Consider the following 16589-nt stretch of genomic DNA (forward strand, 5'->3'; position numbering starts at 1 on the left):
GAAGTATTCATGTCATAACGTCCATTTGTAGCTGTTGGTCATCTTGTTTGTTAGTTAACAGAACTTTATGGCTGCTGCTTAACCAGTCTGATATCATTAGCAACAATGACAAACAAGCTAACTCTCCTGGTTGTTTCTCCGGTTGCTTCTCTCTCCAGCCTCCACGGCAGCGTCCTGCTGCACAGACCAGATAATTTCTTCCGTTAGCTTAACAACAGTCCTTAACAGTCCTTCCATGGATGTATAAAGAGTCCTTCAGGCTGCTTCATCAAGCTAACTGTTGCGTTGGCTAACGCAAGGATCTATCTACTGCTGCTACTCTGCCTTACAGTGGAGAGAATTGAAGATGAAATCTGGAAACTATCATTGGACCAACTTGATGTCAATATTGCATTCTGGTTGTTGATTAGTACGGGAAGAGCGTCATTTTATGTGTCATGGCCAATCACAGGTTAGCATGAAAAAAAAAGAAATGCATTGAGTCCGATGTAAGAGATGAGGCAGCAGGCACCCGTCCTCCTCTGTCCCCCACTCCACCTCCACCAATTGCGCCCCCCCACCACCACCACCACCACCACTTCACACACTGCTCTTTCTCTCCTCCTGCCCTGCAGGTGTCGCTGTTGAAGCATTTTAAACAGCATATCAGCAATGGATTTTTTCCAAAGAAGAGAGAAAAAACACTTTATAAATACTGAGATTTGGTAATGGTTTATTTCAACCAAATATTCTTTTTTATATTTTGATCTCCCTTTTGCATCTTAAAAATAGAGGAGGATCAACCTCCTCTGCATCTATGGACCAGCCTCCACTGATATCTATCTATCTATATAAATTTATTTATTTATGTGTGTGTGTGTGTAATATGTGTATATATGTATAAACTGTATATAATGTTTTTGACTTTTAATATTTTTAACTAAAACTTAAAGAATGTTAATCATCATTATAGTCTTATATATAAATAAATATTATGCATGATTAAATGCCTCACATACACAGTTTATCTCATTTAATATTCGGCAGCCATTTTGATCAAAGGCATTTTGTGTGATGTCACTGACGTGAGGTCACAACAGAACATGACACAACATTCCGTGTTCCGTTCATCAAAGCCTCAGAATTCAGGACAAACTGTCAGATACTGAATCGTTGGATCAACATTCGCTCGTTGTATCGAAGTTATCGTGTTAAACACTTGTTTAAACGCCGTCATGAACAAAGACTCTGAAAAACCTTGTCAATCTCCAACTGTTAGGAGAAGAAGTAAGTGAGAAAAAACTGGCAATCACTTATTTATACTCATTTATATCATTTATCAGTTGGCACTAATTTCTCAGATTCCTGTTGCTGAGCACTTTTTCTCACCTTGACAATGTATCTGGGATCTGAGTCTGAACTGTGTCTTGATATTAAAAAAAAGATTATTTTATACAATTAGTGACAAAAATTCACAACAAATTAATGTTCCACTGTTTTCTCATTTGCAGAGATTAATAGCAGCCAGACACAACAATGTCCACAGGCTGCAAAGGATGGCAGGACCAGGGCCAGGAAAAGAAAGGCCAGTCCTGACAAGGAGACCCCCAAGAAGAGGAAAAGGGTCTCCAAACCCGAACCTTGCAACGGCTCAGAAGAAGGTGTCGGTGTGAAAAGAGGCAAGAGGAAAGTCGAGGAACATGGAGAGGGACCATCACAGAAGAAGAAGAAAAGCTTCGACCCTCACCTGGATGACAAGGAGTCCGCGTCCTCCTCAACGGAAACTCGAAGCTTATTGCAGATATTTTGGTCTTATTTGTCCAATTTATCTGTCACTAAGTTTTTTTTCCCGTCATCCCACAACAATGGAGGTGAGATATGAAATTCCATTTTTGGTGCTCACAGCATTAACAAATTATATTTAAAAATTTAAGAAAAGCAACCTCTCTTTGCAAAAACAGCACCCTAAATGCAACGAATAATCCACAAAACACACACAAACTGTTGGCTTTTAAGTCAAAAATCTATAATATATATATAAACAAAACTATGGATAGATGCCACTGGAGGGAAGAGAGAAATGTGTTTTTAAATGCGTCAACGTTAAAGGTGTTGGGAGGTGTATTTTTTCCACTTTGGACAGAGCCAGGGTAACTTTTCCCCCTGCCTCAAATCTTTATGCTAAGCTAGGCTACCTAAATCTCAACTCCAACCCTGTACTTTTTTTTAAATCATCATCAACAATCTAATATTACTCTGGGTGTTTCTCATCTGTAGAGAGCAGCAGCAGCAACCCATTAGAGGGGTGCAGTACATCTCTGGCCCCGAGAGGTGTTAAGAGGAGAGCCACTGCTGATGGAGAAGGACCAACCAGGAAGAAGAAGAGGAATCTTGACTTGGAAGAGATCGAAGAAGAGACCAAGGAGGACTCCACCTGCTCAGTAGAGGCCCGCAGAGGTTAGTAGATAGATTATTGAAGGCTTTAAGTAACATGAAATGAATTAATGTTCCAAACAACTGAACTAAAACAAAATGTCACTGTTTAGCTGAGTTTGAGGCCAAATACGAAGAGGGGAACCAGCTTGGTGAAGGAGGATGTGGATCTGTGTTTGCCGGCTACCGCAAAGCAGATAATTTACCAGTGAGTGTTACATACACATTCTCATGTTTAACCTGCATTGTTTTGCTGCATTTTATTTACGCAGGGTTAATATTTCATGTTGGTCTGAACACAGCCTGACACAGTATGTTCAGAAAGTGTTAACCAAATACCTGTTTGTGTCTTGTAGGTAGCCATTAAACACGTCGCAAGCAACAAACTGTTCTGCAAAGAAGTGGTAAGTGAGCAACACCAACATTTCTTGGACTGAACTAAATGTATTATGGATGATTTATGAGTATTTACGGAGCTTCTTTCCCTTAACCTTCTATTTGTTTTGATGTTTCAGGATAAGAATGGGAAAAAGCTCTCTGTGGAGGTCGCCGTGATGTTAAAACTCGGTATGACGGGATCAGCTGTGTCCCTGCTGGACTGGTATGATCTGGACAAGGAGCTCATATTGGTCCTGGAGAGACCAGTCCCCTCTGTAGACCTCTTCGACTACAATGAGGCCAACGGAGGATGCTTAAAAGAGGAGGAGGCCAAGGTAAGTAACTGGAGGATCCTGGTGAATATGTGTTTGTGTGCAAGTTAAGGCCATGTTGGCAGATCAAACACTCCCTCTCCCCTCATCTCCTCTCTCCATCTCTTCCTCAGATCATATTGAAACAGCTGCTGGACGCTACAATAGAACTTCAGGATAAAAACATCTTTCACCGAGACATCAAGACGGAAAACATCCTGATCGAGACCGGCGCTGACGTCCCACGTGTCCGTCTCATTGACTTTGGCTTGAGCTGCTTCTTTAAGAGAAGATCGTTGTGCCGCGTCTTTTACGGTATGATGTCTGGGTACTACTCCCGCTCTTCACCAATTCGTGACTTTTACATTTAAAGAAAGCCTCTCCGCCTCCTCATCACAGTCTTTATTATGTCTGTGTATTTCAGGTACCTCATGTTTCGCCCCCCCGGAGTGGTACAGTCGTCATGCCTACAGTGCCGGCCCCACAACAGTTTGGCAGCTGGGAATAGTCCTGCATGAAATACTGCACAGGGAATCATTTAGGACCAGAGAGTTCAAGGACAACAAGCCAAAAATCAGCAACAAGCTGTCCAAAGGTACGAAAAACATGCTTATAGGCAAACATGACATAATTCTGTTTATTTTAGTTCAAGTTTCGATGGATCGCTGAAGCTGTTGCCTTCATCTTTCTTCTCCTTCTTTCTCTCCAGAATGCCAGGATTTCTTGCAGAAATGTCTGAACAAAGTTCCCGAGCGGCGACCCACACTTGACCAACTACAGCACCACCCATGGCTCAGATAAACCGACACTACACACACACACACCTACACACATTTAAAATCATCAGCCATCAATCAAGATTTGTTTTCCACTTACGGCCCCTCATTACATGAATACCACTAGCACTGTTTTCTCTTCGACAGGAAGGCGGATGTGGACGAGTGTGGCTGGACCGTTTTTAATTGGAATCATCTAATTCGGCTGATTATTTTGGACATTTTACTTTAATACTTTTACTTTTTTCCCCACTTGTAGTTCCTGTAGCACCCCCAGTCATCCGAGGAGAGGGGATCTCTCTTTGAATTGCCTTTCCCGAGGTTTCTTCCCATTTTCCTCCTTCTGGCCTCCGGATTTTGGGGAGTTTTTCCTCGTCTTCTTAGAGAGCTTGGGCTGGGTCAGGAGCTGCTGCTGCTGAGCAATTAGGAGCCAACGAGCCATTACGTCATAATAATGACAAACGTAATCATAAATATGTCCACAATAAGTCCATGAAAATAAACATTTAAAAAAAAGAAAATGAAAGAATCCTTTTTTTATGTTTAGACCACAGAGAATCATCATAATCTTTCTCATTGCTTTTTGAGTGATATAAATTTTCTTTTAATTTTCAATAACATTTTACATTTATTTATTATAACTACATCAGGAGAAGCCATGTGAAATCTCATTGTACCTGAGTATAATGACAATAAATATCATTCATCTGTTCATTTGATGTCAGCCTGTTTTCTGCTTGTTGCAGGATTATCAAAAAGACAAGCCAGAAGTGATAAATTAGAAAAAGTTTGAATAATTAGGTGAAATAACTCCTTGTCAGACAGCTCTCTATTATCGATTAAATTCAACATTCATCAGCTGAATGACTGCAGATAAACATAAATAATATTAGCACACTGAAATGTAAAATTAAACTCAGAGGATAAACCTGCTCATGAAATGAACGGTTGTGACTTTTACCTTGTGCAAAGGTAGAAGGTCACCAAAACACATGGATTAATCCTCTGAGGACCATGAATATCCACAAAAATGCTACAAGTGATTAGTTACTGCTGGGGCTGCCTTAAAGGAAAATTGGTAGCACGAGCGGAAATCTTGAGGGAGTCACCAAAATTATTAGCAATCATTCTCTGGGGAGAATTGTAACTGTAGCCCAGTTAAAAATATGTTTGTAAATAGTTGTCTGTGACAGATAAATAGGGTTTGTTAAAAGAGTATGGTTAAAATTCATATTTCTCATTGTGTTTAGTTCATGAGTAAACATGTTAAGGATGTTAAAAATGCATACAGGTATTTTATTTTATTTCCTTTTGATAAAAAAAGCTGCTAATAAAATAGAGTGGTGTCTTTCTGGAGAGGTGAATATGGTCAAATAGGTTTGTGTGTGTTACGGTGAACAAGCTAATGCAGGAGTTTTTCTGGGGGATATCCGAAGTTGTGCAGGAAAAAGTATAGATGTACCTGAGTTTTAGATTGTCAGCTCGATAATCTGTAAGAGGACAAGTTTTGGAAGTAACAGATAACTTCTATCCGAAGTCTGCTGCGCTGTAGCCAACTTGAAAGAGGCTGCTCGTTAATGAAGTGAGCGGTGAGTTAGCAATGTGAACGGACTGTAGGCTGCTGCTAGCTAACCCAGCTCGACAAAAGTAGCTTCGTCTGGACTTATTCCGACCTGGAAACGAGGGACAACAATCAGACATCGCTCTGAGCCACCCGGGGCTGCTCAGAGTTCCTCTGGCAACGCTGGATAACCACCAAACTCCGTGAATATGCCCGAGTGCTGCCATCCCGCTCATGGACAGAGACCTGTGGACTGTTAGCTTTCTCTGGAGGATCCCGTAACTCTGAAAAAGATACCGACCTGCTTTATTTGTTTCATGCTCTAAACTTGAGTGAAGCGACCACTAAGTTTTTGGTCCCTACGATCACAAGCACCGCATCAGGCCTGCAACGCTTTTATTTTATTTTGTTATATCCTTTTTGTCGGCTTAGCATAGAGTGATAATGTGTGTGTGTTTGGTCACTAAAATAATTCAGTGGACAAGTAAAAGCATATAATTTAAAGTTGGAAAGGTAAAAAGGGAAAACTACTGTGTGACTTGTGAAACAAAAGCAGTGAACACTCCTGGTATTTAATTTAATATTATTTTCATTTAATTTTGCTTAGAATTAAAGGAGGAAATTATTACTTCTAATTTTAAATGGTTTCTGAGTGTGTTCACTATTTCAGAGGTTAAAAGCTATATAGCCTTCATACTCTATACCAACTTATATTAGAGTGTGGTATTGTACTGTGTTAAAGGGTTAGTACACTCAAGTGTTTGTTACACTGTGGTCTCACAATAAGTTATATTCAAGAGGTATAGGATTTCCAAAGTGACCCAAGCAAAAGACATTAAATAAATTAGAGATAATATAACAAAGGAAATAAGGATAAAGAACTCAGGGCCCCATCCACATAGTATAGAGGGTAGATGGGCTACACAACCAATCCAACATGACTATCCTAGACCCAGCTAGCCTTCTTCCCTTTTTAAAAACTGGACAAAAACACTCCTTACACAAGAGTATAATTCAACGGTATCAGTCAACAAACGTGTTGAGTATGTTTCCCTGACATTTCCTCTGCCATTTGAAAACTGTTTTGTTTTGACATTTTGAAACCTGTTTTGTTTAAATCTCTTTTACTTGCCAGCAATCTTCCTCCTTTGTTCGTGCATTACTGTGTTTCTTGGCACCTTACCACCTTGTAGATTTTGGAATAGTGTAAAACCACTGGTGGGATTCTGTATTGCCTCACCCGTATATGTGTCATTATTTGCATGCATGAGGTAAATAAAGTGGGGACCCACTCATAAAAACATTGTTCCATAGCGTTACTAGTGGTCAGAAACATCAAAGGATACCTTTAAATGCGCTACTTCAGTCAGAACAGAACTACTTATGTGTCTTTGTAAATTGTTTGAGGGAGAAATATTCACACACATTTGCTGTTTTTTAATATTCTTAAGGACAATCATGTACCACATCATTTTATAGTGATAATGAATTAGGTGGCGAGTCCTCCTTGATCTCTTCTATATATATATGTAGTAGTTTATCTCTTAGCCAGGGCTCGTCACCTAAATTTCAACTCACTGTATTTATTTTAGGTGCAGAATTTCTTTTTTTGTTTGTTTGTTTGTTTTTATCAGGTGAACTTTATAGTATCACTTAATTATCAAACATAAGTCAGTTTCCTGATGATGCCACGCTGTTTCTGAAAAACAATACTATAATTTCAAACATTATAGGGAAACTTAACTTTTTTGAAAAGGCATCTGGACTGACAAGAAATTTAAAAGTCAGCTCCTTTCACTGATTAAGAGCGTGATATGTGGCTGAAAGCTCTGGAAAGGCTAGTAAGTGGACCTTGAGTTGCGATTATTTTGTCACACAATATTTTAATTACTGTCTGCCTGCAGCATGGTTTGTAAAAATATACTACGTAAAATAACATAAAAATAACTTAAATAATCATTATGTATTCATTCTTGGGAGTTTAAGTGTTTGTTTAATATGAACACTTCATAAAACCAACCTGTGTGTGTGTGTGTATATGTTGGTCAATATGCTCTTGTCCAACTAAATTCTCATTGGTCGAATAATCTCTGTGTTATTTTCATAAGGAGAAAAGTGCTACATCAACAGCTTTCCAGGATTAACCCATTATTTCCTGCGGCGGGAGGGACAGACTAACAAATAACCTGTGAAAACAACGGGGTGTATTCAAAACACCCCCGTTGTTTTCACAACTTTGAACTCGCCCAACCTGATGGAGACTGCTGGGTCTAACGGTTCCCAACGTTTACTGAATCTGTGTTTCTCCTGTAATATTATCAACGAACCTCCTCCAGGCTAAAACATAGTTTTTAATGCCAAAAATCTGACGTCTTCTTCTTTCTAAATATCGGTAGCGTAACTCAGTTTAGGAATAGGGCAGTGGTTAGTATGTTTGCGTAGCAAGTGGGGAAAGAGCGGCGGGAAAGTGACGGTGGATGCGAGCGGAGCAGAGGAAAAGGTTAACGGTAAGTTCTCAGTCTGGCAGTAAATGTACAATACAGACTAAAGTGTAACAGTTAATAAATGCTAAAAAGTCACGTCTGTTGTTTCCCAAAGTGCTGCAAAAGTGAAGGGGGTTAGCTCCGAAGTTAGCAACAATAGGTTAGCCTAACCGGAAGAGGCGAAACGGAGAAATGTGAGTTCACTGTGCACTCTGTCCCGTTACACCCCCCAACCCACCCGCGACTAATCAATTAGTTTTAGATTATTTACGATTTCAGTCGACCAAGATTTTCTTGGTTGACTACAGCCCTGCAAATGTGTCATTTTACCAACAAAGTGAAATTCAAATTTATAGTACTGTTCTATTGTGACAAAAAAATTATGTTCTCATCAAAAACAGAAAACATATCACATGATTTACACGTGTTTCCAATATATTTTCTTAGTATACAGAAATATATAACACAAAACTCACGGTTCGGATCGTATCACGGATTTGAGTCACGGATCAGATCATTATTAGGATCAGCGGGAAAAAAGGGGGAGACAAATAAAACTGTTTTCCATTTATTCTGTAACACACTTACAGCCAGAAACAGCAAGAAACTTTTGCCCATGGTCTTAAATGAAAACAACAATGCTCCAATGTTTAAATAAAATAAAATAAAATATATAAAATATTAAATGCTCAGTTATTGCAATATGAGGCATGAAACCTTCCTCTTTTAAACAGTGAATGAAACAGCCTCTGTCCACATCATCAAAACTTGATAATAAACATTCACCGCTAACGTCAGTTAGCAGCTAGATGCTAATTAGCTGCTCAGCTGCAGCACATTAAACAGCAGCTAAACATAACTCAAATGTCACTTCGGAACCGAATTAGATGCTGGTTTGATCGTTGCTCTTCGAAATCCCTGTTAGCGACATGCTGTCTGTCCATGACTTGTACTTACAGCAGTTTGTTTACTTTGTCTTAAATGAGAAATTGAATTTTGCAATTAATCCGCAGTTCATATGCCTGTTACACCAGTAGTTAACACGTGTTATTCTAGTTACTTTAAGCTTATTACTCAATATACGGCTCAGCTTAAAACGAACTAAATGAACTGTTAGAAGCAAGCAGCCAGACCTCCTGCACTCATTTACTAATCACACATCAACAGGTGACAGAACAACCACTCAATTAAAAACGAATGAATGAGTCCAGACAGCTCACTGTAACTTCAACTAGCAAACTAACGTTACCCACAACACATTATATGATCTCTGCTGCATTCTTGTTAAGGAGATAAAAAACACAAAAAAGCCACACAGAGACATTTAACCATCAGAGATGAAATTAGCAACCAAAGAGACAGAGAGAGAGAAGCTGTATCTGACTCACGTTATCTGACGTCTTCTTCTTTCTATCATGGAGATGAAGTATTCATGTCATAACGTCCATTTGTAGCTGTTGGTCATCTTGTTTGTTAGTTAACAGAACTTTATGGCTGCTGCTTAACCAGTCTGATATCATTAGCAACAATGACAGACAAGCTAACTCTCCTGGTTGTTTCTCCGGTTGCTTCTCTCTCCAGCCTCCACGACAGCGTACTGCTGCACAGACCAGATAATTTCTTCCGTTAGCTTAACAACAGTCCTTAACAGTCCTTCCGTGGATGTATAAAGAGGCCTTCAGGCTGCTTCATCAAGCTAACTGTTGCGTTGGCTAACGCAAGGATCTATCTACTGCTGCTACTCTGCCTTACAGTGGAGAGAATTGAAGATGAAATCTGGAAACTATCATTGGACCAACTTGATGTCAATATTGCATTCTGGTTGTTGATTAGTAAGGGAGGAGCGTCATTTTATGTGTGATGGCCAATCACAGGTTAGCATGAAAAAAAAAAGAAATGCATTGAGTCCAATGTAAGAGATGAGGCAGCAGGCACCCGTCCTCCTCTGTCCCCCACTCCACCTCCACCAATTGCGCCCCCCCCCACCACCACCACTACTTCACACACTGCTCTTTCTCCTCCTGCCCTGCAGGTGTCGCAGTTGAAGCATTTTAAACAGCATATCAGCAATGGATTTTTTCCAAAGAAGAGAGAAAAAACACTTTATAAATACTGAGATTTGGTAATGGTTTATTTCAACCAAATATTCTTTTTTATATTTTGATCTCCCTTTTGCCTCTTAAAAATACAGGAGGATCAACCTCCTCTGCATCTATGGACCAGCCTCCACTGATATCTATCTATCTATATAAATTTATTTATTTATGTGTGTGTGTGTGTAGTATGTGTATAATATGTATAAACTGTATATAATGTTTTTGACTTTTAATATTTTTAACTAAAACTTAAAGAATGTTAATCATCATTATAGTCTTATATATAAATAAATATTATGCATGATTAAATGCCTCACATACACAGTTTACCTCATTTAATATTCGGCAGCCATTTTGATCAAAGGCATTTTGTGTGATGTCACTGACATGAGGTCACAACAGAACATGACACAACATTCCGTGTTCCGTTCATCAAAGCCTCAGAATTCAGGACAAACTGTCAGATACTGAATCGTTGGATCGACATTCGCTCGTTGCATCGAAGTTATCGTGTTAAACACTTGTTTAAACGCCGTCATGAACAAAGACTCCGCAAAACCTTGTCAATCTCCAACTGTTAGGAGAAGAAGTAAGTGAGAAAAACTGGCAATCACTTATTTATACTCATTTATATCATTTATCAGTTGGCACTAATTTCTCAGATTCCTGTTGCTGAGCACTTTTTCTCACCTTGACAATGTATCTGGGATCTGAGTCTGATCTGTGTCTTGATATTAAAAAAAAGATGATTTTATACAATTAGTGACAAAAATTCACAACAAATTAATGTTCCACTGTTTTCTCATTTGCAGAGATTAATAGCAGCCAGACACAACAAAGTCAACAGGCTGCAAAGGATGGCAGGACCAGGGCCAGGAAAAGAAAGGCCAGTCCTGACAAGGAGACCCCCAAGAAGAGGAAAAGGGTCTCTAAAGCCGAACCTTGTAACGGCTCAGAAGAAGGTGTCGGTGTGAAAAGAGGGAAGAGGAAAGTCGAGGAACATGGAGAGGGACCATCACAGAAGAAGAAGAAAAGCTTCGACCCTCAACTGGATGACAAGGAGTCCGCATCCACCTCAACGGACAATCGAAGCTTATTGCAGATATTTTGGTCGTATTTGTCCAATTTATCTGTCACTAAGTTTTTTTTCCCGTCATCCCACAACAATGGAGGTGAGATATGAAATTCCATTTTTGGTGCTCACAGCATTAACAAATTATATTTAAAAATTTAAGAAAAGCAACATCTCTTTGCAAAAACAGCACCCTAAATGCAATGAATAATCCACAAAACACACACAAACTGTTGGCTTTTAAGTCAAAAATCTAAAATATATATATAAACAAAACTATGGATAGATGCCACTGGAGGGAAGAGAGAAATGTGTTTTTAAATGCGTCAATGTTAAAGGTGTTGGGAGGCATATTTTTTCCACTTTGGACAGAGCCAGGGTAACTCTTCTCCCTGCCTCAAATCTTTATGCTAAGCTAGGCTACCTAAATCTCAACTCCAACCCTGTACTTTTTTTTAAATCATCATCAACAATCTAATATTACTCTGGGTGTTTCTCATCTGTAGAGAGCAGCAGCAGCAACCCGTTAGAGGGGTGCAGTACATCTGTGGCCCCGAGAGGCGTTAAGAGGAGAGCCACTGCTGATGGACAAGGACCAACCAGGAAGAAGAAGAGGAGCTTGGAAGAGATCGAAGAAGAGACCAAGGAGGACTCCACCTGCTCAGTAGAGGCCCGCAGAGGTTAGTACGTAGATTATTGAAGGCTTTAAGTAACATGAAATGAATTAATGTTCCAAACAACTGAACTAAAACAAAAATGTCACTGTTTAGCTGAGTTTGAGGCCAAATATGAAGAGGGGAACCAGCTTGGTGAAGGAGGATGTGGATCTGTGTTTGCCGGCTACCGCAAAGCAGATAATTTACCAGTGAGTGTTACATACACATTCTCATGTTTAACCTGCATTGTTTTGCTGCATTTTTTTACACAGGGTTAATATTGCATGTTGGTCTGAACACAGCCCGACACAGTATGTTCAGAAAGTGTTAACCAAATACCTGTTTGTGTCTTGTAGGTAGCCATTAAACACGTCGCAAGCAACAAACTGTTCTGCAAAGAAGTGGTAAGTGAGCAACACCAACATTTCCTGGACTGAACTAAATGCATTATGGATTATTTATGAGTATTTACGGAGCTTCTTTCCCTAAACCTTCTATTTGTTTTGATGTTTCAGGATAAGAATGGGAAACAGCTCTCTGTGGAGGTCGCCGTGATGTTAAAACTCGGTATGACTGAATCAGCTGTGTCCCTGCTGGACTGGTATGATCTGGACAAGGAGCTCATATTGGTCCTGGAGAGACCAGTCCCCTCTGTAGACCTCTTCGACTACAATGAGGCCAACGGATGCTTAAAAGAGGAGGAGGCCAAGGTAAGTAACTGGAGGATTCTGGTTAACGTGTTTGTGTGCAAGTTAAGGCCATGTTGGCAGATCAAACACTCCCTCTCCCCTCATCTCCTCTCTCTATCTCTTCCTCAGATCATATTGAAACAGCTGCTGGACGCTACAATAGAACTTCAGGATAAAAACATCTTTCACCGAGACATCAAGACGGAAAACATCCTGATCGAGACCGGCGCTGACGTCCCTCGTGTCCGTCTCATTGATTTTGGCTTGAGCTGCTTCTTTAAGAGAAGATCGTTGTGCCGCGTCTTTTACGGTATGATGTCTGGGTACTACTCCCGCTCTTCACCAATTGGTGACTTTTACATTTAAAGAAAGCCTCTCCGCCTCCTCATCACAGTCTTTATTATGTCTGTGTATTTCAGGTACCTCATGTTTCGCCCCCCCGGAGTGGTACAGTCGTCATGCCTACAGTGCCGGCCCCACAACAGTTTGGCAGCTGGGAATAGTCCTGCATGAAATACTGCACAGGGAATCATTTAGGACCAGAGAGTTCAAGGACAACAAGCCAAAAATCAGCAACAAGCTGTCCAAAGGTATGAAAAACATGCTTATAGGCAAACATGACATAATTCTGTTTACTTTAGTTCACGTTTCGATGGATCGCTGAAGCTGTTGCCTTCATCTTTCTTCTCCTTCTTTCTCTCCAGAATGCCAGGATTTCTTGCAGAAATGTCTGAACAAAGTTCCCGAGCGGCGACCCACACTTGACCAACTACAGCACCACCCATGGCTCAGATAAACCGACACTACACACACACACACACACCTACACACATTTACAATCATCAGCCATCAATCAAGATTTGTTTTCCACTTACGGCCGCTCATTACATGAATACCACTAGCACTGTTTTCTCTTCGACAGGAAGGCGGATGTGGACGAGTGCGGCTGGACCGTTTTTAATTGGAATCATCTAATTCGGCTGATTATTTTGGACATTTTACTTTAATACTTTTACTTTTTTCCCCACTTGTAGTTCCTGTAGCACCCCCAGTCATCCGAGGAGAGGGGATCTCTCTTTGAATTGCCTTTCCCGAGGTTTCTTCCCATTTTCCTCCTTCCGGTCTCAGGATTTTGGGGAGTTTTTCCTCGTCTTCTTAGAGAGCTTGGGCTGGGTCAGGAGCTGCTGCTGATGAGCAATTAGGAGCCAACGAGCCATTACGTCATAATAATGACAAACGTAATCATAAATATGTCCACAATAAGTCCATGAAAATAAACATTTAAAAAAAAGAAAATGAAAGAATCCTTTTTTTATGTTTAGACCACAGAGAATCATCATAATCTTTCTTATTGCTTTTTGAGTGATATAAATTTTCTTTTAATTTTCAATAACATTTTACATTTATTTATTATAACTACATCAGGAGAAGCCATGTGAAATCTCATTGTACCTGAGTATAATGACAATAAATATCATTCATCTGTTCATTTGATGTCAGCCTGTTTTCTGCTTGTTGCAGGATTATCAAAAAGACAAGCCAGAAGTGATAAATTCGAAAAAGTTTGAATAACTAGGTGAAATAACTTCTTGTCAGACAGCTCTCTATTATCGATTAAATTCAACATTCATCAGCTGAATGACTGCAGATAAACATAAATAATATTAGCACACTGAAATGTAAAATTAAACTCAGAGGATAAACCTGCTCATGAAATGAACGGTTGTGACTTTTACCTTGTGCAAAGTCAGAAGGTCACCAAAACACATGGATTAATCCTCTGAGGACCATGAATATCCACAAAAATGCTACAAGTGATTAGTTACTGCTGGGGCTGCCTTAAAGGAAAATTGGTAGCACGAGTGGAAATCTTGAGGGAGTCACCAAAATTATTAGCAATCATTCTCTGGGGACCACAAGTGTCAATATTGGTAATTTGGCCAGTCAAGATATAGTATCTTGCTCTGGACTAAACTGTTGGGCCGAGTCAGCAGCCAACCCACTAACCAACTGTAGCCCAGTTAAAAATATGTTTATAAATAGTTGTCTGTAATAGATAAATAGATAAATAGGGTTTGTTAAAAGAGTATGGTTAAAATTCATATTTCTCATTGTGTTTAAAAAGGTCAAGTTCATGAGTAAACATGTTAAGGATGTTAAAAATGCATACAGGTATTTTATTTTATTTCTTTTTGATAAAAAAAAGCTGCTAATAAAATAGAGTGGTGTCTTTCTGGAGAGGTGAATATGGTCAAATAGGTTTGTGTGTGTTACTTGGCTGACGTGTGTGTACGCAGACAGGGGGAGTAAGAGAGAAAGAGGAGAGAGACTGGAGGAGCGGAGAAGAAAGCAGCAGAAAGTGAACGAGCTAATGCGGGAGTTTTTCTGGGGGATATCCGAAGTTGTGCAGGAAAAAGTATAGATGTACCTGAGTCTTAGATTGTCAGCTCGATAATCTGTAAGAGGATATGTTTTGGGAGCAACAGATAACTTCTATCCGAAGTCTGCTGCGCTGTAGCCAACTTGAAAGAGGCTGCTCGTTAATGAAGTGAGCGGTGAGTTAGCAATGTGAACGGACTGTAGGCTGCTGCTAGCTAACCCAGCTCGACAAAGTAGCTTCGTCTGGACTTATTCCGACCTGGAAACGAGGGACAACAACCAGACATCGCTCTGAGCCACCCGGGGATGCTCATAGTTCCTCTGGCAACGCTGGATAACCACCAAACTCCGTGAATATGCCCGAGTGCTGCCATCCTGCTCATGGACAGAGACCTGTGGACTGTTAGCTTTCTCTGTGTCCCTACGATCACAAGCACCGCATCAGGCCTGCAACGCTTTTATTTTATTTTGTTATATCCTTTTTGTCGGCTTAGCATAGAGTGATAATGTGTGTGTGTGTTTGGTCACTAAAATAATTCAGTGGACAAGTAAAAGCATATAATTTAAGGTTGGAAAAAGGTAAAGTTGGAAAGGTAAAAAGGCAAAACTACTGTGTGACTTGTGAAACAAAAGCAGTGAACACTCCTGGTATTTAATTTAATATTATTTTCATTTAATTTTGCTTAGAATTAAAGGAGGAAATTATTACTTCTAATTTTAAATGGTTTCTGAGTGTGTTCACTATTTCAGAGGTTAAAAGCTAAATAGCCTTCATACCCTATACCAACTTATATTAGAGTGTGGTATTGTACTGTGTTAAAGGGTTAGTACACTCAATTGTTTGTTACACTGTGGTCTCACAATAAGTTATATTCAAGAGGTATAGGATTTCCAAAGTGACCCAAGCAAAAGACATTAAATAAATTAGAGATAATATAACAAAGGAAATAAGGAAAAAGAACTCAGGGCCCCATCCACATAGTATAGAGGGTAGACGGGCTGCACAACCAATCCAACATGACTATCCTAGACCCAGCTAGCCTTCTTCCCTTTTTAAAAACTGGACAAAAACACTCCTTACACAAGAGTATAATTCATTGATTTTATCAAACAAACAAATAGTATCACTTAATTATCAAACATAAGTCAGTTTCCTGATGATGCCACGCTGTTTCTGAAAAACAATACTATAATTTCAAACATTATAGAGAAACTTAACTTTTTTGAGAAGGCATCTGGACTGACAAGAAATTTAAAAGTCAGCTCCTTTCACTGATTAAGAGCGTGATATGTGGCTGAAAGCTCTGGAAAGGCTAGTAAGTGGACCTTGAGTTGCGATTATTTTGTCACACAATGTTTTAATTATTGTCTGCCTGCAGCATGGTTTGTAAAAATATACTACGTAAAATAAATAAAAATAACTTAAATAATCATTATGTATTCATTCTTGGGAGTTTAAGTGTTTGTTTAATATGAACACTTCATAAAACCAACCTGTGTGTGTATATGTTGGTCAATATGCTCTTGTCCAACTAAATTCTCATCGGTCGAATAATCTCCGTGTTATTTTCATAAGGAGAAAAGTGCTACATCAACAGCTTTCCAGGATCAACCCATTATTTCCTGCGGCGGGAGGGACAGACTAACAAATAACCTGTGAAAACAACGGGGGTGTATTCAAAACACCCCCGTTGTTTTCACAACTTTGAACTCGCCCAACCTAATGGAGACTGCTGGGTCTAACGGTACCCAACGTTCACTGAATGTTTACTGAAT

The 16589-nt window shown here is 39.6% G+C and overlaps 3 protein-coding genes across 3 annotated transcripts in view; 2 read left to right on the forward strand and 1 right to left on the reverse strand.

Annotated features, from left to right (window-relative positions):
- caln1 (calneuron 1) overlaps positions 1 to 16589 on the reverse strand; it is a 192928-nt gene that overhangs the window by 107971 nt on the left and 68368 nt on the right. The gene's annotated exons all lie outside the window — the stretch shown is intronic.
- Positions 971 to 3903, forward strand: LOC122983859 (serine/threonine-protein kinase pim-1-like). The gene is made up of 9 exons (XM_044354030.1): positions 971 to 1266; positions 1491 to 1850; positions 2257 to 2436; positions 2526 to 2620; positions 2769 to 2816; positions 2928 to 3125; positions 3236 to 3416; positions 3526 to 3696; positions 3811 to 3903. Exons 1-9 carry the CDS (start codon positions 1215 to 1217, stop codon positions 3900 to 3902), a joined length of 1377 nt encoding a protein of 458 aa, XP_044209965.1. The 5' UTR covers positions 971 to 1214; the 3' UTR covers position 3903.
- LOC122983861 (serine/threonine-protein kinase pim-1-like) lies at positions 10540 to 13270 on the forward strand. Its single transcript, XM_044354035.1, has 9 exons — positions 10540 to 10606; positions 10830 to 11189; positions 11596 to 11769; positions 11860 to 11954; positions 12102 to 12149; positions 12261 to 12455; positions 12564 to 12744; positions 12854 to 13024; positions 13139 to 13270. Exons 1-9 carry the CDS (start codon positions 10555 to 10557, stop codon positions 13228 to 13230), a joined length of 1368 nt encoding a protein of 455 aa, XP_044209970.1. The 5' UTR covers positions 10540 to 10554; the 3' UTR covers positions 13231 to 13270.

The sequence above is a fragment of the Thunnus albacares genome, chromosome 6 (genome assembly GCF_914725855.1).
Source record: "Thunnus albacares chromosome 6, fThuAlb1.1, whole genome shotgun sequence".
Lineage (NCBI taxonomy): Eukaryota > Metazoa > Chordata > Actinopteri > Scombriformes > Scombridae > Thunnus > Thunnus albacares.